Genomic DNA, 23,182 nt, shown 5'->3' on the forward strand with positions numbered 1-23,182 from the left:
AGGTGTGGCAGTGCATGCTTGAAGTCCCAGCTACTTGGGATGCTGAGAAAGGAGGACCCCTTGAGCCTAGGAGTTCAAGGTTACAGCGAGCTATGGTCATGCCACCACACTGCATCCAGCACATGTAGCAGGACAAGACCTTGTTTGTTTAATTCTGAGTAAGAATGTTAGTTTTCCTGCCTCAGTAAGATTTATTTATTTATTTGGACCTCGTAATGCAACAGTAGCCGTCTCACTAACATTATAGTGTAAAAAAATTAATTGGTAATGACAAATGATCTCTAAATGATTATTATTTAGTAGTTGGAACTAGAAGTCTAAAATAAAATCTGGAAATTTATTAAAATAAATAAACTTAATATGAACATATTTCCTCATAATGTTTCTCTCAAAGGCAATCCTCTACTTTCTGAAAATAAATGATTAAAAGTTATTTTTAAAAACTAATTTTTTTTTTTTTGTTTTTGAGATGGAGTCTCACTCTGTCTCACAGGCTAGAGGGCAAGTGGCGCAATCTCAGCTCACTGCAAACTTTGCCTCCCAGGTTCAAGTGATTCTCCACTCAGCCTCCCAAGTAGCTGGGATTACCGGCACACACCACCACACCCAGCTATTTTTTGTATTTTTAATAGAGACGGGGTTTCACTGTGTTGGACAGGCTGGTCTCAAACTCCTAACCTCAGATGATCTACCCACCTGGGCCTCCCAAAGTGCTGGATTACAGGCATTAGCCACTGTGCCAGGCCAAAAAACTAAATTTATAGTACTATTACTCTTAAGTTTATGAAGACAGAGGGAAAGGGATACATAGTCTACCTAAGAGTTGTTGCACTTGTCCCAAAATGAAATCCTTTTGTACAATTTTCAAACTGCACTAATCTATAGAATAAAATACTTAGAAACACAAGTGCAAATACTAACAAGCATTACTCTGAAATAAAAGTATGAAAACATAGATGAAGGTGTATATGTATATAATATACATTTACACACAAAACATGAATTAGCATATTCTTACATCGTATTAAGATGAACAAATATATACAAACACACGTATTAAACAAGATAAAAGTAATATTCATTCAATTAACAGCACTGAATAGTACAAATAAAAACCATATTCTTATTTCACTAAAGGCAATTTAACAAAGACCTTGTTGATAGCACTGAATCTAGTTTTTGGCCTCACAACTTAAAAAGTAATATAAACATGGAGAGAATATTTAAAGTTGAAAGGAATAGCAAAAGGTTTTAAAACAAAGAAATACTATGGGATTCAAGATGCGATGGTTTAGGAGAAAGCTTAAAGGCCACAAAATATTATGTAAAACATATAAAGAATTATAATGCTTAATTTTTTTAAACAGCATTCTAATTAGCTGATGGTTTTGTAAATCAAAACTATTGAAGAAATATTTTTCATAAGACATTGGGAACAATGGTATTAAGAGAGGTAGTAGTGTTTTTTCCCTCATGTTGCAAAGAGAAATGCTTAATTATCTAGGTTAGTCGAGGTAAAGCTTGGTTTGAAGGCAGGGGATGAATGACAAGACCTCTGAAATGAATTCCATCTCAGTTTTTAATCTTAAGTGAAGAAACACATCTAATAAAGAAAGCTATCCAGTGAAAGAAATATGGTTTGCTCTACAGAAAAATCAGCGCTAGAAGATATTCGACAGTACAAATCCACTTAGGACCAATGTTAAACAACTGTCCAAAATATTTTTATACTAGAATTATATCACATTAAATTCAACAGAGAGAAGTGAAACATTATTAGAATCACTTTATCCCTTCAAGAACTGGCAAGCATGTGGGGTTAGGAAGATGGGTTGAGAAGGAGGATGATGACTATGTATGCGTTACAAGATGAATATGTATATTATGAAGAAAACTCCCCAGGTGATTGATATACCTACTACTATTGCTGGGGAATTTTGTTTGAAGTAAGTGATGTGCTGATTATAGCTAAGAAATAATTTTGTCACACATATCAATCAGTTGAAATATAATTTTACCTAATGAATAGAGAAAACAGTTAAGGTGCCCTATAACAAGTTAGTATTTCTTGCATATTTAAGGTAGTGAAGGAAAAACATTAAAGTTTTATGAAAAGTTAGAGTTAGGTACGAACTATTAAAAAACTGTTCAATAGTATCTATAAAATAGATAAAGTTAGTTTAAAATTCGATTGTAGAAAAACATCCTAGCTCCTACCCACCATTCTACTACTCAGGGGTTTTCATAACAGTCAAAAGCATTACAACAAGAGAATATAAAAACATTTAAAATACAATTTCATTTAATTTTTATTTACACTTTAACAATTTGCTGGGAAATTAAACAACTTGCTGGGAAAATCCTTTGTGAGGCAATGTAGCCTTTTTTTATTTGAAACTATTTAAACTCCAAGTCAGGCTCACTAACTCTTTCAAGTGCAACAACAAATGTGTTAGCTGAAAATAGCTAATTTAATTATTATTTGTGACACAGACATGATTATGTGAGTCAAGAGAGCCTCCCCACCTCTGTCTCCCCTGTGGAGGAGGAGGTCTTTGTGTGCTTTTGTGTGATGGTTCCACTGAATTCATTACAATAGAAATGGACATTTGATATTCATAACGATCCAACATCTGAGCAATCTTCTTTCGAGACACACCATGTTTATTCCTCCTAACAAAAAAGAAAAGGATTATAAATCTTTGTTGCAGAATGTACAGGCTTAGAGATTAACTGTTTTAGAAAAAAAGTATACAAATTCTAAACAATATTTTGCAAATAAACAGAATATATGTTTCATCTGTCCACATTTTACGTAAAAAGATTTATTAAAAACTCAATGCTTTTATCAATACTTTAAAAAGGTAAAAGGATTCCATATATCACAGAAAAATGTTAATTACATCCTCTTCACATAGAACTACCTATTTATGCACTAAGCCTGCTGACTATATCCCCTTGTTAGTAACAAAATTAAAGATTATGAGATACTGTTTTAAGAATTACAGAAAGATTGAGTGGACTTCTAGGACTTAGAAAGTAGAAGTAAAATATCACTTTTTAGAACTTATTAATGACGGTTCGTACCACATTTTTAAAATTTATTATCGACACCAAATTAATATCAGAGACACAATTTGAACATCTCTTACAAACATAATGTTGAGTGAAATAAATTAGACACAATGAATATAAACTATATGATTCCATATATATATATATATATATATGTGTGTGTCTTATACATAAGTAATATAAAGGTTTGATAAAAGGCAAAACTAAGGTACGGTATTTTTTTTAACCTTGCCCCTGCCCCCTAAACTATGATATTAAGGTCAAAGATATTATGGCAAAACTTTAAAGAAAAGAAAGATTACGATTACCCAGGCAAAACAATGGTTACCTTTAGAGAATAAAAGGTAACTGTGACTGGGAAGAGGAATGCAAAGAGCTTCTGAGGTGCTGGTAATGCTCCCATGACGTAAATGATAGCTAAACGTGTGTTGATCTTGTAAGAACTTTGTTAAATTATATATTTATATTTATGTATTTTTCTGTATGTGAGGTTATGTAACACTAAAAAGTGGTTTAAAATTTATTCTGGACCCTCAAAGAACTTCTGACAACTTATTTTACCCTCATAGTTTCCTGTAACTTGACCTGGACATGACAAAACATACAGAAAACATATTTTACATTTATCATTCTATATGTACAAATGCCAATTTACTTATCTTGAAAAAAGGCCAGAAATGTTTACTTTTCAAAGTTGATGTCTACATTCAAGATAAGAAGAAAAAGCAAAAAAGATAGGAAAAAAAATGAGATGAAGTTGAAAATTGGCAAGATGTGACTAAATCTGGCTGGGTGCATGGACTCACATCTGTAATCCCAGCACTTTGGGAGGCTGAGGCTGGCCGATCGCTTGAGCCCAGGAGTTCAAGAGCCCAGTATGGGCAATATGGTGAAATCCTCTCTCTACCAAAAAAATACATATAAATACAAAAATTAGCTGGGCATGGTGGTGTACACTTGTAGTCCCAGTTACTCCCAAGGTGGGTACATTGCTTGAGCCCAGGAGGCAGAGGTTGTAGTGAGCCAAGATCATCACTACAAGCCGGGTGCAGTGGCTCACACCCGTAATCCCAGCACTTTTGGGAGGCCAGGGCGGGTGGACTGCTTGAGGTCAGGAGTTCGAGACCAGCCTAACCAACATGGTGAAACCCCGTCTTTACTAAAAATACAAAAAACAGCCAGGCATGGTGGCAGGCGCCTGTATGCCCAGCTACTCGGGAGGTTGAGGCAGGAGAATCGCTTGAACCTGGGAGGCAGAAGTAAGCTGAGATTGCCCCACTGCACTCCAACCTGGGCAACAAAATGAGACTCTGTCTGAAAAAAATAAAAACAGATCACTACTGCACTCCAGCCTGGGTGACAGTAGTGGACCCTGTCTCAAAAAATATTAAAAAAAAAAAAAAAAAAGATTAAATCCATAAGATGTGAAGACTTATGATTCAATCAATTCTTCTAAAAAATTAAACTACACCAGATATCAGCTAACATGGCTTTGTTATATAAAGGTGAATTTATAATAAGAAAATAATAAATTTTAACAATTCCTCAAAAATGTAATGAAGCCATAACTGCATAGCATTTTATCATTCATTTATTCAGCATTACTCAAATACTTTTAATTTTTAAGCTTCTGTCTCTTTCACTTCAGGTGTGATACACACACACACCTAGGCAGGCAAAAAATACCAGATATTAACACTAATAAATCTGTCTATCTATCTATACACGAACACACAGCATACAAATGAGAAAGAGAAAGTAGCCAAAGGAATGAAAGGCAAGAGGGAAATAAATTAGTTTGACCCCATACACAGAGTAACAGCTTGAAGCAAACTGAGGTAGGTGGGGAAAAACTAGTTTAAAAAAAAGATGGGTAAAGGCTGCACATCTCTGTGAATATACAGAAAAACACTGAATTGTATGCAATTAAACAGGTGAATTGTAAGGGTATGTGAATTATATCACAATAAAGTTGTTACCTAAAAATAGATGTCAGGAGGTGGGGACAAGGAAGAGACTAGAAGTAAAAAAAAAAAAAAAAAAGGGCCAGGCACAGTGGCTCACGAGGTCAGGAGATCTAGACCATCCTGGCTAACACAGTGAAACTCCGTCTCTACTGAAAATACAAAAAATTAGCTGGGCGTGGTAGCAGGTGCCTGTAGTCCCAGCTACTCGGGAGGCTGAGGCAGGAGAATGGCGTGAACCCAGGAGGTGGCGCTTGCAGTGAGCCAAGATCACGCCACTGCACTCCAGCCTGGGCGACAGAGCGAGATTCCATCTCAAAAAAAAAAAGGAATAACAGTCAGGAAACGCTGTGATATGAAGGGAAAAGGTAAATGTAGGTACAAATGGAAGAGTAGGACTGAAAATAATAGAAGTCCACAATCTCTCACCACAAATACTGAAATCTGGTAAGCTGTGAAAACTCAGTTCTCCACTGACTCATTTGGCAGCAAACTCTAACCAGATCATACACATTTGGCAGCACAACTTAATGAGAACTGACTTTACATTATGCTGATTCTTTGTCATTTACTTGAATTGACTAGTCAATTGAATTGATTTGCTGCAGAAATATTAAGATGTTTGATTATAACATGCTCCCTCAAACTCTGAAAAGGGAGTTAAGATTAGGTATCTATGTACTACACTACCTTTCTAAAATCGCTGAAACCTAAATTCCAAAACACATTGTTTCCAAGGATCTTGGTATAGCATTATGGTCCCGTAGTTGAAAAGACAGAAAAGTGGGAGCAACATGAAAGCACAAAGTAAAAAGCTGATGGGACCTAAAATGGGTAGGAGATGAAGGTGGAAGGACAATGCAGAGAAGTGGCCTAGCCAAAAACCAGAGAAAAAAGATCCTCACATTTTACCGTCAGTTTCCTGAACCTACACTTGTATTCAATAAACTGTGAAATGATGTTGGAAATCACAAAAGAAAGAAGAAAAGTTAAGGGTTCAATAAAAATTCGAGTGTCTTACTTTTCTAATTCTTCAGGATCAAATTTCCACCAAGTTTCAGGTTCATGAAACTCTACTCTGTATCCTTTTCCTATGGCCTACACAAAGGAAAGGAAAAAAACCCAGAGAAGTACTTCTTAAAGTAAAAAGAAGGCAGATGGATAAATTTCATTTCAACAATACTATGAACTTGCTCGACCAAGAAAAATGATGCTTTATAAAATAATACAGTTTATAAAAGTTAAGACTACTTAACTGGATAAATTTTGATTACTATTCTCAAGGAAACTCAAAACTAACAAGATGAGGCTGGGCATGGTGGCTCACGCCTGTAATCCCAGCACTTTGGGAGGCCAAGGACGGCAGATTGCCTGAGCTCAGGAGTTCGAGACCAGCCTGGCCAATATGGTGAAACCCTCTCTCTACTAAAACTATAAAAATTAGCTGGGCATAGGGGCAGGCGCCTGTAATCCCAGCTACTCAGGAGGCTGAGGCAGGAGAATCACTTGAACTGGGGAGGCGGAGGTTGCAGTGAGTCAAGATGGTGCCACTGCACTCCAGCCTGGGCGACAGAGCAAGACTCCGTCTCAAAAAAGCAAACAAAAAAAATTAACAAGATGAACATGTTCCTTAAAAAAACATCATTTACAATTTTTTAAAGAACTAAGCAAACCAATAAACCTGTTTAGAAAACAAAGGACAAATGTTTTAATAATCAAGATCAAACCAGCCCAAATTTTAGAATGTGAAAAAATTGACAATAAAAAATAAAAACTTTCTCATATTTCATATTTACCACTTCCACATATGGCTTCATTTCCCAAGCTTGTATATTAGTGTTATCTATTATAACTGGAGATCTTCCCTGATCGATAGCTTGTTTCGCTGAAATAAAATATAAATTTAAAAATAAAAAAAACAGATTAGGTTAAAATACACAAAATAAAAGTTAAACATTTATTGTTAAGAAATGTACTACATCTCTTTACTTAAAACCGAAACTATGCAATCTCTTCAGTCAGTGTCATGAAAAAAGAACTCCACTAGACTGAAAGGGAATTAAAGGACATAACCATATGCCAGGTGTATTCTCCAGAATGGATGCTAGCTTTGACAAACTGGCTCTGAAGGGCATTTTGCTGAACTTACAGCTAATACAGCTTTCAAGTCTAGAACTAACTTTCACTTACGGGAAATATAAGAGATGAACAATTTACATCTGAATATAGACTAAGTAAGAGAAGAGGTGAAAAATTATTTTGACACGGAAGGATGGAGATTATTAAATGAAAATGGCAAGTAACAAGACAATAGTTAAATATAATCCTATTTAGGTCAAAAGAATTGGGGAAGATTTATGGAGATATTAAAAGTGGTCACCTGTAGATGGTAAGAATATTTTCATTTAATATTTTATCTGTATTTTCTCTTTTTTGGGAAAGTTACTGCAGATGATTATCTGTATTTTCTAATTTTCTACAATGTACAAATAATGCTTTTGAAATAAGGCTCATGTTTTTGAAAAGTTATAGATTTAAGTCATTACTTACCAGCAAAACTTTATATACCAACTAGCTAAAAATCATAGTTCAACTGACTTTGTGGATAGTTCTTAGAATTACGGCTTCAGATTGGGAGTTGCGGTAGAATGGAACTTTTCTAAACTATTATCTCCCATCCAAATGCCATCTTTTCTACCAAGAGATAAGAATCACTGTCACAAGGCTGGGCGCAGCGGCTCACACCTGTAATGCCAGCACTTTGGGAGGCCAAGGCGGGAGGATCACGAGGTCAGGAGTTCGAGACCAACCTGGCCAATATGGTGAAACCCCATCTCTACTAAAAATACAAAAATTAGCTGGGCGTGGTAGTGTGCGCCTGTAGTCCCAGCTACTCAGGAGGCTGAGGCAGAAGAATCGCTTGAACCCTGGAGGCAGAGGGTGCAGTGAGCCGAAATCGTACCACTGCATTCCAACCTGGGCGACAGAGCAAGATTCCATCTCAAAAAAAAAAAAGAATCACTGTCACAAGAAGCCACTGTTAATGACAGGAGTATGTATATCTCTGAGATATACGAGAGAAGAAAAACAATTAAGAACCCTTGATAAATTTAAAAAACTAAGGCCAGGTGCAGTGGCTCAGGTCTGCAATCCCAGCACTTTGAAAGGCCAAGGTGGGGTGGATCACCTGAGGTCAGGAGTTCAAGACCACCCTGGCCAAAATGGTAAAACCCCGTCTCTACTAAAAATACAAAAATCAGCCAAACTTGGTGGTGTGCGCGTGTAGTCCCAGCTACTCGGGAGGCTGAGTCACAAGAATTGCTTGAACCTTGTGAAGTGGAGGTTGCCATGAGCCAAGATCGCGCCACAGCACTCCAGCTTGGGCAAGAGAGTAAGACTATGTCTCAAGAAAAAAAACAAAGAAAGAAAAGAAAAAGGCCGGGCATGGTGGCTCACACCTATAATCCTAGCACTTTGGGAGGCCAAGCTGGGTGGATCACAAGGTCAGGAGTTCAAGACCAGCCTGGCCAAGATGGTGAAACCCATCTCTACTCAAAATACAAAAATTAGTGGAGTGTGGTGGCAGGCGCCTGTAATAATCCCAGCTACTCAGTAGGCTGAGGAAGAGAACTGCTTAAACCCGGGAGGCAGAGGTTGCAGTGAGCCAAGATCACACCACCGCACTACAGCCTGGGTGACAGAGCAAGACTCTGCCTTAAAAAAAAAAAAAAAAAAATTAAAAGGCTGAAGCAAAACCAAACATCATATGTTCTCACTCACAAGCACGAGCTAAGCTATGAGGATCCCAAGGCATAAGAATGACGCAACTCTGGAAACTCAGTGGGAAAGGGTGGGAAGGAGGTGAGGGATAAAAGACTGCAAAGAGGGTGCAGTGTATACTGCTTGGGTGATGAGTGCACCAAAAGTTCACAAATCACCACTAAAGAACCTACTCACGTAACCAAACACCTCCTGTTCCCCAATACACTATGGGGAAAAAAAGGCTGAAGCAAAATGCAAAGATATGGAAGTTTTCTCAGGAGTTAGAATTCAAACCACTAAGTTCAACAGAATGAAAACATTTATACAGATGTCTAGGACAGACAGAATGCTAAAGGTCAGTTAGAATAATCACTATGGGGAAATACATATTTGGGAGATGTCTCTAAACACCAAAAGAAATTTAGAATTTGGGTCATAAATAGGTGCCATCATCTATTAGTGCTAGCTTGGTGCTAGCACCAAGACACTACCATCTCCCACTGCTCTGTCTCTAATCATCATGATCAAATCTTCCATTCAAAACCTTATTAAAATTATTCTCCTAATGTCTGATACGCTCACACATCCAAGGAGTTGTGTTTTAGAAAGTAAGTTTTTATTGACCAAATAAATTTCTGATTTGTAGGAATGGGGAGATTATCTTCTTTCCATTATCATCCAATACCATAGTCTAGTACATTTCGCGAGAAAAGAGCTCCTAGGTAAAAACATGTCTGAGTACCCAAATAATGGGAATAGTTTTCTTAAACAAATGAACTATCACACTGTAAGAAAGAGAAGAATTACACTTTGGAGATATTTTCCATTTTTAGGTGTTCTAAAATTAATTTAGATTATTTTGATAATAAATATGAAGCAGACAGATTTTCATAGAATGGTGCCTAGCATTTAAAGATATTCAAGTCCATATTTATTGTCCCAGTTTAATAAGATACCACTACTCCATTTAACACATATAATTAACATAATACAAATGACATAAACATTTTAATGAAATATTCTGTACTAGTTTGTTTGTGTTTTTTGAGACAGAATCTTGCCCTGTCACCCAGGGTGGAGTGCAGTAGCACAATCTCAGCTCACTGCAGCCTTGACCTCCCTGGCTCAAGTCATCTTCCTATCTCAGCCTCCCAAGTAGCTGGGACTACAGGTGTGCACCACCACGCCTGGCTTATTTTTATACTTTTTGTAGAGATGGGGTTTCATCATGTCGCCCAGGCTGGTCTCTAACTCCTGGGCTCAAGTGATTCGCCCGCCTCGGCCTCCCAAAGTGCTGGGATTATAGGCATGAGCCACCACACCCAGCTATGCTAGTATTGTAATGAGAAAAAAAAGTCCCACACAAATAAACTTACTAGTTCACCAAAGGTATACTGGCTCTGCCCTGTCTATTCATTCAACTTATCAACTAATCTTGTTCCCCTTAACTTTAGGCCAGTAACCCCAAACATTTTCAGAATTGCAATCCCATCATTATTTGATTTGAGCAACAATGTTCTATGGTATTAAAAAAATTAAAAAATTAGTGTTGTTTGAGATTGCTATGCCACTCTCCAATATATTGGAGAAATTCTAGAGAGTTATAAAATCAATACTAGGAAACAGTCTTACGATCAAATTTATCCTTGTGAAACTATAAATTGTAACAGAGTGAAAACTTTTTACTCGAAAACACCCTCAGCCAGGCACTGTGGCTCATTCAAAATTCTACAAAGTTTTTAAAAAAATAGCTGGGTGTGCTGGTACATGTATGTAGTCCCAGCTACTTGCCTGTAGTCCTAGTTACTCAGGAGGCTGAGGCAAGAGGATCTCTTGAGCCCAGGAGTTCAAGGCCACACTGAGTTATGATTGTGTCACTACACTCTAGCCTGGGCAACAAAGCAAGACCCCATCTCTAAAACACACACACAAACATCCTCACCGAAATTCCTTACTGTATTTGACAAACAAAAAGAAAAGCATTACTATTTTTCTTGTATATATTAGACTTTAGGGGAACCCTAGTTGGTAGCTTTGAGGTAAGTTCTTCATTACAGAATAATTCTATTAAACATAGAAGGAATAACTAACCTAAAAATCACCATTTTGCAATTCTGAATGAAATAACTGACTCAGGAAACAATTTATTGTTGGATAAAACCATCATATATAAGGTTAATAGGGAACTTGATAACAGACAGAGGGAAAAGGTTGTCCCTGTGAAGCTACTGATTAAGCTCACTATTACTAAGAATAGGACAACCAAATATCTGCTTGCCAAAAAAAAAAAAAAAAAAGGTTGAACCTAATCAAGCCTCTATTCTAGAGCTAATTTCCATTCACATAAAACAAAGAGGAGGAGCAAGTTCAATCAATGGTTAACACCAAGAAGCAAATAGATAACTACAGCATAAGCAACCTAGTTTCTGTAACAATAGTGTAAGGGTTAAAAGAGGGAAAATGTTATGGTTTAACTTAATAAAATAAAACAAAATGCATTTTGAGGACTTTGTTTGGATCCCAATTCAAACAAAATAACTTTGAAGAGATTTTTAGGACAACAGAGGAAATTCAATTACACACTAGGTTACATGACCTGAAGGAACTGGCATTTTTTAATATGTGTGATAACGGCAATGAAGTGAAAGATGTGATTAAATAAAAAAGTTAATTTGAAATGTATAAAGTATGATATCTAGAATTTGCTTTAAACAGAGGAAGGGGTAAAAACAAAAAGATAAAAGCCCATATACCAAAATCTTAGTAACTGATAATTCTGGGTGATGGGTCTATGAGGTTCATTACAGTCTCTTTAATCTCTTTAAAATTTTTCCTAATAAAAGCTATCTGTTTAATCATCAATCCACCCTTCTTTTAAAATAACATTGTATATATATTTACTTGTAGTTCAGATGAAGTTTTCAATTCTTACTATATATCAGAATCATCTGGAGAACTTTCAAAACAAAAAATATCAATGTTTAGGCCCCACCCTAGATCAATTAAACCAAAATATCTAGGGCTGAGGTCAGGCACACTTTTGTCTATTTTTTTTTTTTTTTTTTTGCTTTTTTTTAAAGTCCCCAAGAAATTCAAAAGTGTAGCCCAGGTTAAGAATCCCTATTAATGATAAACAGAAACTGACCCATGTCCACTAAAAAAATGTATTAAGTAGATTTCTTTTCTTTTTTTTTTTTTTGAGATGGAGTTTCGCTCTTGTTGCCCCCCAGGCTAGAGTGCAATGGCACAATCTTGGCTCACTGCAACCTTTACCTCCTGGGTTCAAGTGATTCTCCTGCCTCAGCCTCCCAAGTAGCTGGGATTACAGGCATGTGCTACCACGCCCGGCTAATTTTTTTTATATTTAGTAGAGGTTTCACCCTGTTGGTCAGGCTGGTGTTGAACTCCTGACCTCAGGTGATCTGCTCACCTTGGCCTCCCAAAGTGCTGGGATTATGGGCGTGAGCCACCGCGCCCAGCCTTAAGCAGGTTTCTTGTAGAGCAATATTGAGAAAAACTTTTAATATTCACAACCAGTATATTAAGCCTTGGAAAACATTAGCATTATTCTCAGGGAAATAACTTTGGGACCACATAACAATGGTACAGATTCACAGTTCTCTGAATTTACTCATCAAGTACAAAATAAAGCCTCTTAAATATCCTACACTGCTATCATTTTACCAGCTTATACTGATACACTATTTACAGTTTACAAGGCATTTTATCTAAATTCTCTGCTTTCCACAAAAACCCTGATCACGTAGGGCAAGTATAATTATCACCTCTAACAGATGAAGAAATTTTACCATTCAACTGGTAAAAACCTAAGTTGAGAATAAAATCTAGGTCTTTTGACTCTGAGCCAAGCATTCTACCCCGGGAGATTTGGCCCAAAACAAACCTCTGTTCTGGTTCCAGTCATGGGCATCACCAAGTTGATTAACATTATACCTGTACCCATCTTGATGGTGAAAATAGTCATCAGTGCTGAACACAATGCCATCCCGATTCTGACCAAGCAGAATTCTGTTAACAAAAGAAATCATACAGGTGCCATTTACAAAATCTATAACCATCAGAAATAAATACAACTGAAACAAATCACACAGGAGAGGTTATTAAATGAATTTCTGATACTTACCTGAAAGTATATTACGAACCTAATAGTCTAAGAGCTGACTAATCTTACAAAGATTTCAGATTTCAAATCATTTCACACTTAAATCTACACAATTACAGACACTAACAAAACTTTTTTTTTCCCAAGATGGAGTCTCATTCTGTTGCCCAGGCTGGAGCGCAGTGGCACAATTTTGGCTCACTGCAACCTCCATTTCCTGGGTTCAAGTGATTCTCCTGTCTCAGTCTACTGAGTGGCGGGATTACAGGCATGCGCCACTATGCCCGGCTATTTTGTGTATTTTTAGTAGAGACGGGGTTTCACTATGTCGGTCAGGCTGGTCTTGAACTCCTGACCTCATGATCCACCTGCCTCGGCCTCCCAAAGTACTGGGATTATAGGCATGAGACACCGTGCCTGGCCGTAACAAAAACTTTTTAAAGCAGCATTTGTATTGTAACTTTTTAAAACGTTCTTTATCCAATCTCAAAATTATATCAACTATTATCCATGTTTTCACTTCAGTAAATTTTGTATTTGTTGTCTAAAATTGCCTCAATCTAGTGCAACAGGTAACCCAAAAAGCAAGTAAGCCTAAGCAAGCAATTCATTTGGAAAAAACCATATGTGACTCTAGACAGCTTTAATAAACTCATTTCCATGAAACATATATGATCCTCCTATTACTAAGAAATAGTTGGAGGCTTAAGGTTATGGAACAATCTGTGATCCTCCAAAGTATAATCAAACTTTAAATTTTCAAGAAATTAAGTCGCTAAATCAAATTAATTATTAAATACTAAACGAAAAACTCTCAGTTCAAGTCAATGATAATCAAGCTTTGCTTTGAAAATGATACTGCCTTAAATTGACAAGCACAGCAAGATTAAGAAGTACTCAGAGAGAACTCACATTACCAATGACTCAGGAAAGAAATTGGGAGTGTGCTGTGATAGGGAAAATGCAGCAAGATAATGATTTGGTGAGAGCAACAACGAAAGTATTCTGTTGTTTCTCTCCTCTCCTTCAACCTTTAGGCAATTGGACACCACTGTATACTTCTGCGGGGATTGGTGGGATGGAAGGTGGAAGGAATTGAGAGTAAAAGAATATTGGCCTGGAATGATTCAAACTGACTTATTTCCTACTAAAAAAGTAGTAGGGAGGGTTTCAACTGTTAAGATGACAAGTGTCATCTCTCTATCCCTCAGCTTATAATGGTATCATATACAGTTCTCCCTCAATATCCATGGGAGATTGGTTCCAAGACCACAATTGCTGCTCAAGACCTTGATATAGAAATAGCTATTTGCATATAAACTATGCACATCCTTCCATACACTTTAACTCATCTCTGTATTACTTATAATACCTAATACAATGTGAATACTATGTAAATAGTTATTACACTGTATTGTTGAAGGAATAACGACAAGGAAATAAGTCTGTACATTTCAATTCAGACACAATATTTTTTCTCAAATACTTTCAGTCCAAGGTTCGTTGAATTCACTGATGTGGAATCAACAAAAATGGAGGGCCAGCGGTATATTTTATAAAAATAAAATCACTCATATCAAAATAAAGCAACTTAAGTGTGTAAAGGTTGGTGCGAAAGTAATCGCAGTTTTTGCCATTAAAACGCCAATTAAAAACTGCGATTACTTTTGCACAAAACTCTATTCCCACTTACAGAATTACAGTTCAAATCACTTCAGACAAACCAAATGAAAGTTAATGGTTTGCAGGCCGGGTGCGGTGGCTCAAGCCTGTAATCCCAGCACTTTGGGAGGCCGAGGCGGGTGGATCACGAGGTCAGGAGATCGAGACCATCCTGGCTAACATGGTGAAACCCCGTCTCTACTAAAAATACAAAAAACTAGCTGGGCGTGGTGGCGGGCGCCTGTAGTCCCAGCTACTCGGAGGCTGAGGCAGGAGAATGGCGTGAACCTGGGAGGCGGAGCTTGCAGTGAGCCGAGATCGCGCCACTGCACTCCAGCCTGGGTGACACAGCGCCAAGACTCCGTCTCAAAAAAAAAAAGAAAGTTTATGGTTTGGGTTGTGTGTCTGCTTCCTTGGGGGACTGGAGTTAGATTTCTTTTTCAGGCAGCCATGATTTTTCCAAAACATGTCTATATGATACATTTGGCATTTTACTGCTTATACAGATAACCCAGAATACGAAAATGCCATGATATTAGCATTCTAAAGCAAAACTCAATCACCCAAAAAGAGATTTTGGTTGTAATCACATAATATCTAATTATGTTCAACAGTACCAGAAATCTAGATAACACCTTTTGTAGATACTCTATGCTTCCTTTTTTTTTTTTTTTTTTCATTCTACTACTTTATTAGCAGGTGATTTTTTTTTTTTTTTTTTTTTTGGAGACAGAGTCCCGCTCTATTGCCCAGGGTGGAGTGTAGTGGCATGATCTTGGCTCACTGCAACCTCCACCTCCAGAGTTCAAGCATTTCTCCTGCCTCAGCCTCCCGAGTAGCCAGGACCACAGGTGCATGGGCCTGGCTAATTTTTGTCTTTTTAGTAGAGACGGGGTTTTGCCATGTTGGCCAGGCTGGTCTTGAACTCCTGACCTCAGGTGATCCTCCCACCTCAGCCTCCCAAAGTGTTGGGGTTATAGGCGTGAGCCACCGTGCCTGGCACGGGTGATTTTTAAGATGTTAATAATATCATTCTACATGACAATCATAGTTTTTGTATCTAAGAACTGGTTTAAATTATTTCTCAAAATAAAAGGTGGAGGAGTAATAAACCAATTTATATCATTAAAACAAGTAAACATTACATATGAACAAATCTCAATGAAGAACATTTTCTTAAATATATAAATCGTAACTACAGTAAATAAGTTTAGCTTGAAAATACTTTTCCTCCCAGGCAGCACAGACTGTTCATGCATCTTTTTCAAATTCCCTGAATTACTTCAAACCATGAAGCTTTATTTTATGGACTTAAAAACACACCCATATGAATCTAGGAATATCTCAATGTCATACCAAGCCTCTAAAGCAAAAATAAATTATTTAAGAACATTCATATTTTCAAAATTCTTAGACTCTATCAGAACTCTCAAGTCAGGTACTAAAATGGATTTATAGAATATCAAAATTTAGAGATTTGAGTAAGTCAAATATCTAATTTTAAAAAATCAAATCTGGGCTCAGTGGCCACTTGATTTCTATTTTTTTTTTTTTTCAAAACAATAGTTATCTTTTTGAGAATCTATTATATGTCAAACACTTTACATAAACCTATGACCTCATTTAATCCTCATAAAAGCCTGCCAACTCATAAAAGCCTGCCAATTTGATAATAAACCAATTCAGGAGAAGAAATAATTTTGGCAAGTTAGATGGTACTGGGAGAGCTAAGATAAGGCATCTCCTTGACCCCAAAACCAATGGCCTCCAACGATCCCTGCCTCCTGGTGCTCACAACCTTGTATCCTCTTATCCTGCAGTAGGCTTAGATTTAGTCCCCAGCTTCTAAGGAATAGAATATGATACAGGTGATGGGATGTCACTTTGGAGATTACTTAAAAAAAAAAAAAAAAAAGTAGCTTCTGTCTTAAGACTTGAGCTTGTATGCTTTCTCTCTCTCTGAAATAAATCAGCTGTCTTGTGAATGGAGAGAGGCCAAGCAGCAAAGAAATGAGAGAAGCCTCCAGTCTCCAGCCAGCAAGGAACTGAAGTCTTCAATCCAACATAGCTCACAAGGAATTCAGTTCTGTCAACAATCTTGAGAGAGCTCTTAGAACCAGATCCTTCCCAAATCAAGCCTTCAGACCAGAACACAGTCCTAGCTAACATCTTGGTCACAGCATTCTTAGAGACACTGAACCAAAGGCACCCAGGTAACTATAGCCAGAGTCCATACCTACAGAAACTATGAGGCAGTATGTTTGCTGTTTTAAACAACTAAGTTTTAGGGTAATCTGTTACAAAGCTTTGAATAACTAATGTACTCTATACTTACAATTTCTCATTTAAGAAACAAGTGAACCAAGAGAACCTATTCCCAAAACAAGGCCTAAAAGAGAGTCCATTTTCATGGTTTGTTTTTTAAATTTCTAAGATCTGCATATTATTTTAATACTTTCAGTGCATTTACAAGTGATTTTCAAAAAAAAAAAAATACAAAATCTGAGTAAAACTGACACATCATGAACACTTTTCCCCTTATTTACTGAGTGCCTTTATACACTTTCTGAGACTTTACTGGGGTACTCTAAACACTCCCTGAATTAAGAATAAAGGGACCTACACTAAGAAAGGTTAAGTCTTTCCTCTGGAATTAAGGAGACTTGCTTCCTCCAAAAGGAGGGAGGAAAAAAAGGCTTTTCCCATCTCTCCCTAAACTATGGTAAATATATTAGTTTCTGTAACTTCTATAACACCACAAACTTAAAAACAGGAATTTATCTTACATTTCTGAAGGTCGGTAGTCCAAAATCAGTTTCACTGAGCTAAAAACAAAGTGTGTGCAGACCTGTGTTCCTTCTGGAGGCTCTACGGAATTTGTTTCCTTGCCTTTTCCAGCTTCTAAAGGTTAGCTGCACACCTGGGCTTATGGGATGTTCCACCATCTTCAAAGCCAGGAGTGTAGCATCTTCTCTCTTGACCTTTGCTTTGGTTTTACCCTTTCTCTGACTAATTACTCCTGCCTCCCTCTTATTAAGAACCTTTGTTATTACATTGGGCCAATCCAGATAATCCAGGACAGCCTCCCCATTGCAAGATCCTTAACTTAATCATATTTGCAAAATCCAATTTACCATGTAAGGCAACATATGCGCAGCTTTTAGGGAATTAAAGCATGGATATCTTTGGAGGGGGACATTATTCACCCTCCCATTGCAAATATCCACAATAATCTGTAAAACAGATGACAACAAAAAACTAATTTCTTAAATTCCCTCACTTTTTATTTCTTAGGGGGTAAGAAAGATTCCAGCGTTTACCCATTCTCTACTTTCTTCCAGTTTCCTTATTGGTTTTGTTTTTACTCTTAGTCCTTTGTCCATCTAGAAGTTATTTTTGTGAATGATTTAAGACAGGGGCTTTAAATATTTTTCCAGACTGGCAATCAAATATCCTATTACCATTTATTGAATATTTTGCCCTACTAACATAAAATGTCATTTCATCAAATATCAAATTCTCTTATATGTAGGTATGTTTCTGGATTCTCTTTTCCTTTTTTTTTTTTTTTTTTTTTAAAATAGAGACAGGGTCTATGTTGCCCAAACTGATCTCAAACTTCTGCCTCAAGTGATGCTCCCCACCTCAGCCTCCCAAAGTGTTGGGATTACAGGTGTAAGCCACCACACCTAATCTGTTTCTGGGTTCTCTAATTTTATCTACTTGTTATTTTGCTAATTATTGCAAAGTTTTGATTATAGTAGTTTCTAAGTATATTTTGATAGCTGGTGGGATAAGTCTCATTTTTTTTCAAACTGTCCTTGTTATAGTTACATACCAAACAAACTTTATTGGCTTCTCAAATTCATACAAAAACTCCTTTGGGATTTTGGTTAAAGTTTCACTGAATTTATAAATCAATTAGGAAGAAAAGTGACATCTTTATTGGGCTATCCTACCCATAAACACCCTATGGGCTAAGGCTATGGCCAAGGCTATTATGGCCTACTGTCTCTCTCAGAATCATCATCAGACATCTTGAATACTTACCATGTTAGAGACATGCTGATTGAGATGTGGGCAAGGACTAAATTAAATAAGAAGAGGACTTGAACATTACCTCCAAAGAATCTGAATTTTATCCAACAGCCTACACTCATTACCACATACCAAAAGTAAACATTACTAATTTTTTTTCTTGTTTTTGAGACAGGGTCTCAATCTGTCACCCAGGCTAGATTGCAATGGCGCGATCATGGCTCACTGTAGCCTCTGGGGCTCAGCCTTCCAAGTAGCTGGGATACCCAGGTTATCCAGGCTGGTCTTGAATTCCTGGGCTCAAGCAATCTGCCTGCCTTGGCCTCCCAAAGTGCTGGGATTTCAGGTGTGAGCCATCGCGCCCAGCCGGTCTTTTAATTTGGTCCTCCAAATCAGCTCAATTCTGATCTATCAATTTTCACTCTATTATTTTGTCAAAGCTTGTTTTGAATGTGAACTCCTACATGAAGCCATTCCTCACCAAAGAGTATGTGACTTTACATCTAATTCCAAATAACCAAAACCACTTCACTCAAAAAGTGTTGACCTAAAGAGTTACAGACCAGGCTCCTTGAAGTCAGGAGTCATGTATAAGACGACATATCCATTAAGCATTAAAGTGAAGGCAAGGGAAAAAACATACTATCATTTTATTCCTAGTTTGATCTCTTGCTAGCTTTTGTAACTTCTAAATCACTTAACCTCAACTTCTTTTAGCCTCTGCTCCTTCTATAAAATGAAAAAACAACCCATCTCACAAGATTTTTATGTATGGAAACACTGTAAATTGTGAATCACAATACAAATAGTACTTGTTGGTGCTACATATAACTTCCATTCTTACATGTCTATTCTTTAAATAAGTATACATATTATATCTAATCACCTCTATCATCTCCCACTACAATGTCTCCTTTAAATTCTATTGAATTTCCACTACTTTATTCACCTTTAGTTTCAACATACTCCAATATGTTGCCTCAAGTCTAACTTTTCTTCCTTAGGTTTCTTCTATACCTCCTCTTAGTCAAGTGGTCCCAACTAGCAGACTCTTTTATCCAATTTCCAAATTTCAATTATTTATTTTCTCTGATAGTATATCCTAAATCTAGAAGACTGCCCATGTTTGTGAGACCTCACTCCTAACTTCTATTATTATAGAGGTGAAATTTTATCTTCTCTACAAAATCCTCACTAACATAAAAGGAATCAAAATACAAAGACCAAAATTTAACTTTGGAATGAACTAATTCATTCACAAAGATCACCGTTTATAATCTAGCTTGAAATATCACAAATTAAATCTTTAGTCTTTTCTCTGAAAAAAAAGTTTAGTTAGGTTGTTTAGATTGTCTTGTTAGTAAATATAAAACATTTGCAAAATGGTTTCTTGGACTTCTCCATCCTCACCCAAAGATACCAGAAAATTTTCTTTTTCCCCTTGTCTGGCACAAATCTTGAATCATCTTATATAAACTGCAGAAAATTTGTACTGCTTACTTTACACGATTTTTTCACAATTGCATAAATATATTCAAGTGCGTCAATAGCTTTAAAATGTAAACAAAAAAAAGGAATTTGAAATATCTTGTAATACAATAAACCATCACCAGTTCTAATGCCAATTCAGATACTGCTCACTTCAAACTCCTGAATTTTAAGAAATCAAAAAAGAGTTCCTTCCGCCAATCAGTGGTATGAACATGGCACAGTGCTCAACACATTCAAAATTCCTTTCCTTGGGTTGTCTCATTTGATTCCCAAAATAATTTCAGAAAAATTTAGTATCATTTATTCCATTAACAGAGCAAAACTTGCCCAAGGTGAAAAAGTGAAATAACTGAGTTAATACCCAAATTTTCTCTTTCTTTTCTCACCTCCAGCTGAACTTGAAAAACCCAAATTTTCTAACACTGAGTCCAACTTTTCTTGAATAGCTGACTCAAAAGGGCAGGCCAGGACAGTCCTCAAGTAGCATTGGCTTTCATCACTGTCATAATTATACAAAGTGTTATCTATTTTTAAAGCCCTTAGCAGAATCTAAATATAAACATATATGCCAATTCTCCTTTCTTCTATCAGAAAAGATTTTTAAATAGTTACACTGTCAGATGCTATTCTCAAATATAGCAAATTAAAGATTTTCTTCTACTAGAAACATGAAAGCATTTGTCACTGATTACAAATATCATTTATAGTTTTAACATTTTTATTTTATTTTTTAGAGACAGGCTCTCACTATGTTGCCCAGGCTGGTCTCAAACTTCTGAGCTCAAGTGACCAGTCCACCTTGGCCTCACAAGTGTTGGGATTACATGCATGAGTCACTGCAGCCGGCGACAAGTATCATTTATAATTTTTAAATAATGAATTACCAAGTATTCAGTTGGTATCCTCTACTCACCGAGACAATGTTGTTTTCCCAGAACCAGGCAGACCTCTTAAAAGAATAAGTAACTTCTGCAATTTATTTAACTTTTCCTCTTGAAACTGCTGGTTCACAAACCTGTCTGTTCCATTATGCCTGTCCATGCCAGGATCTTTCCAGTATCTTTCTCTGACTTCACAGAAACCATTACTCACATACTCATCTTGCATACTGCAGCCATTTCCAGAGGGATGAACACGACTCCTATTCTCACTACAGTCAGTATATTCATTGCTCTGATCAAAAGTCATACAATTCCAGTTAACATGACAATTATTTACATAATATCCATTTTGTATGTGAGAGTCATCTTGCGCTTGGAAAATATTTGATGGTAGATTTCGTGGAGCACTGAATCTTTGAATATTTAAATGATAGTTCAAACTGGGAAGAGGGGGACCATGGGGCACTATAAAAGGATGCACTGCCTGCCATTCAGGCCTGAAAGAAGTAAATGAAGTGTCACAAAATGTAGGTATTATTTGTCCATTACAGGGATATTTGCCTGTCTCATTCCCCAAATTCTGTTGATAATCACAATGTGATGGAAAAACATTATTACTAAGATCTTTCTTTTCTTCGTCAGGTTTTAAGAGACCATTATTATGGCCTTGATAAAATGGAATCAACTGTTCCTGAGAAGGTTCAGATTCTTTACAATTGTTCTCAAAATCATCTTTCTCCTTTTCAAGCTCTTCAATTTCTTTGTAAAACTGGAATAATTCATTGTCTATCTCTGATTTTTCAGAGTTAAATTTCTGTTTCTCTTTTTGTCCTCCTCTGCCATTTATACCATTTAGAGCGTCTGCCTCATTCCTCCCTTCATTACGTTTCTTTTTCTCAGGGGGTTTGTAAATGGGTCCTATAAATGCTTTACTTGTGCTATATATCTCATCGTCTGTGGATACTAATGGAGGACGTACTTCCTGTAAAACCTGTGAATCAATGGATTCAATAACATCTGGTCGATTACCAGGCATCTCATCATGTAAAGGTCTATGTAAATCTGTAGTTTCAGTTTTGTTCTCCTGCAAATAACTTTGTCCTCTGACATCAATGACGGTCACAGGGACCCAATCATTTCCAGTTTTCTCTTGGATTCTGTGAAAATCGGCATTACTATGATTGTGAAAAACATATGCCTCTGTAGTTGACTTCAATTTTTTACAGCGTGGTTCACTCGTTACTTCTTCTCTAGGTCCCAAGAATTTACCTTCAATTTCACCATAAGACATCTGAGAAATAAATAAATCATACAATTACTAGCTAATATATTAAAAACCTAAATAAAAATTTCTTCAAAAACAAGAAATTAGACATTTAAATTTGTGATATATTTAATGGTAACAATTTCCCAAAATACCAGAGTCAATTTTATAACCACTTATTATTTAAGTACAGTCATAACAGGGTGGTTTATGGGAGGGATCTCATTGAATATCCTTTAAAAAATATATACAGATAGACAGATCTCAACTTTAAACGATCCATTTCTGAATTTGGAGGACCTAAAAGATTTAAGTATGTCTGAAAAGTTGAGTCAGTAATATATACTTTTATGATATAGATACACAATTGTGTATTTAAAAGGAGAGTGAAACTGCCAACACCAAATTAACACATACTCAAACTGGCTGACACACTGCATCCTAAGCATTTCCTTACTTAAAATCACTGTGTTTTGGAGAGTAAATAGCTCCAATTCCCTCCCAAACCTCAGACAACCAATCTCCTTAGCATCCAAATGTTAGATTAACTGAAATGCCAGTCTTTGGAGGCCCTTTACTGTGAGTAGTTAGTGTAAAAGAGGTTCCCAAATGGGTGTAGTGCGTTAATTTAAAAGGAAGGAAGAGATAAGTTGCAATGACGATAACGGAAATTCGTTTAATAAAGAAATCTGGCAACTCCCAAAGTTCAAAGCGTTCATCTTTTCCGAATAGTCTATCACGAAGACAAAATTTGCTTCCCTTTAGACCTGGCAGAGTGGCTCAAGCCTGTAATGCCAGCACTTGGGAGGCTGAGGCGGGCGGATTGCTGCTTAGGAGGTCGAGACCAGTCTGGCAACACGGCCTAACTCTGTCTCTTAACAAAAATACAATAAATTAGCCGGGCATGGGGGCGCGCACCTGT

The 23,182-nt window shown here is 36.8% G+C and overlaps 1 protein-coding gene across 4 annotated transcripts in view; it reads right to left on the reverse strand.

Annotated features, from left to right (window-relative positions):
• The window catches only part of N4BP2L2 (NEDD4 binding protein 2-like 2), a 96,237-nt gene that overhangs the window by 71,885 nt on the left and 1,170 nt on the right, over positions 1–23,182 (reverse strand). The window contains exons 2-6 of one of the 4 annotated variants that reach the window (XM_011997811.1): positions 22,266–22,287; positions 12,756–12,830; positions 6,836–6,924; positions 6,061–6,137; positions 2,527–2,673 (exon numbers count right to left, since the gene is read on the reverse strand). In XM_011997811.1, the coding sequence (XP_011853201.1) occupies positions 2,527–2,673; positions 6,061–6,137; positions 6,836–6,924; positions 12,756–12,830; positions 22,266–22,287 (410 nt within the window). Of the gene's footprint in view, positions 1–1,561; positions 2,674–6,060; positions 6,138–6,835; positions 6,925–12,705; positions 12,831–21,028; positions 22,288–23,182 lie in introns of those variants that run through there. The other 3 variants (XM_011997810.1, XM_011997813.1, XM_011997812.1) reach the window with 3 other exon arrangements.

Source organism: Mandrillus leucophaeus, unplaced genomic scaffold (assembly GCF_000951045.1).
Source record: "Mandrillus leucophaeus isolate KB7577 unplaced genomic scaffold, Mleu.le_1.0 Scaffold549, whole genome shotgun sequence".
Lineage (NCBI taxonomy): Eukaryota > Metazoa > Chordata > Mammalia > Primates > Cercopithecidae > Mandrillus > Mandrillus leucophaeus.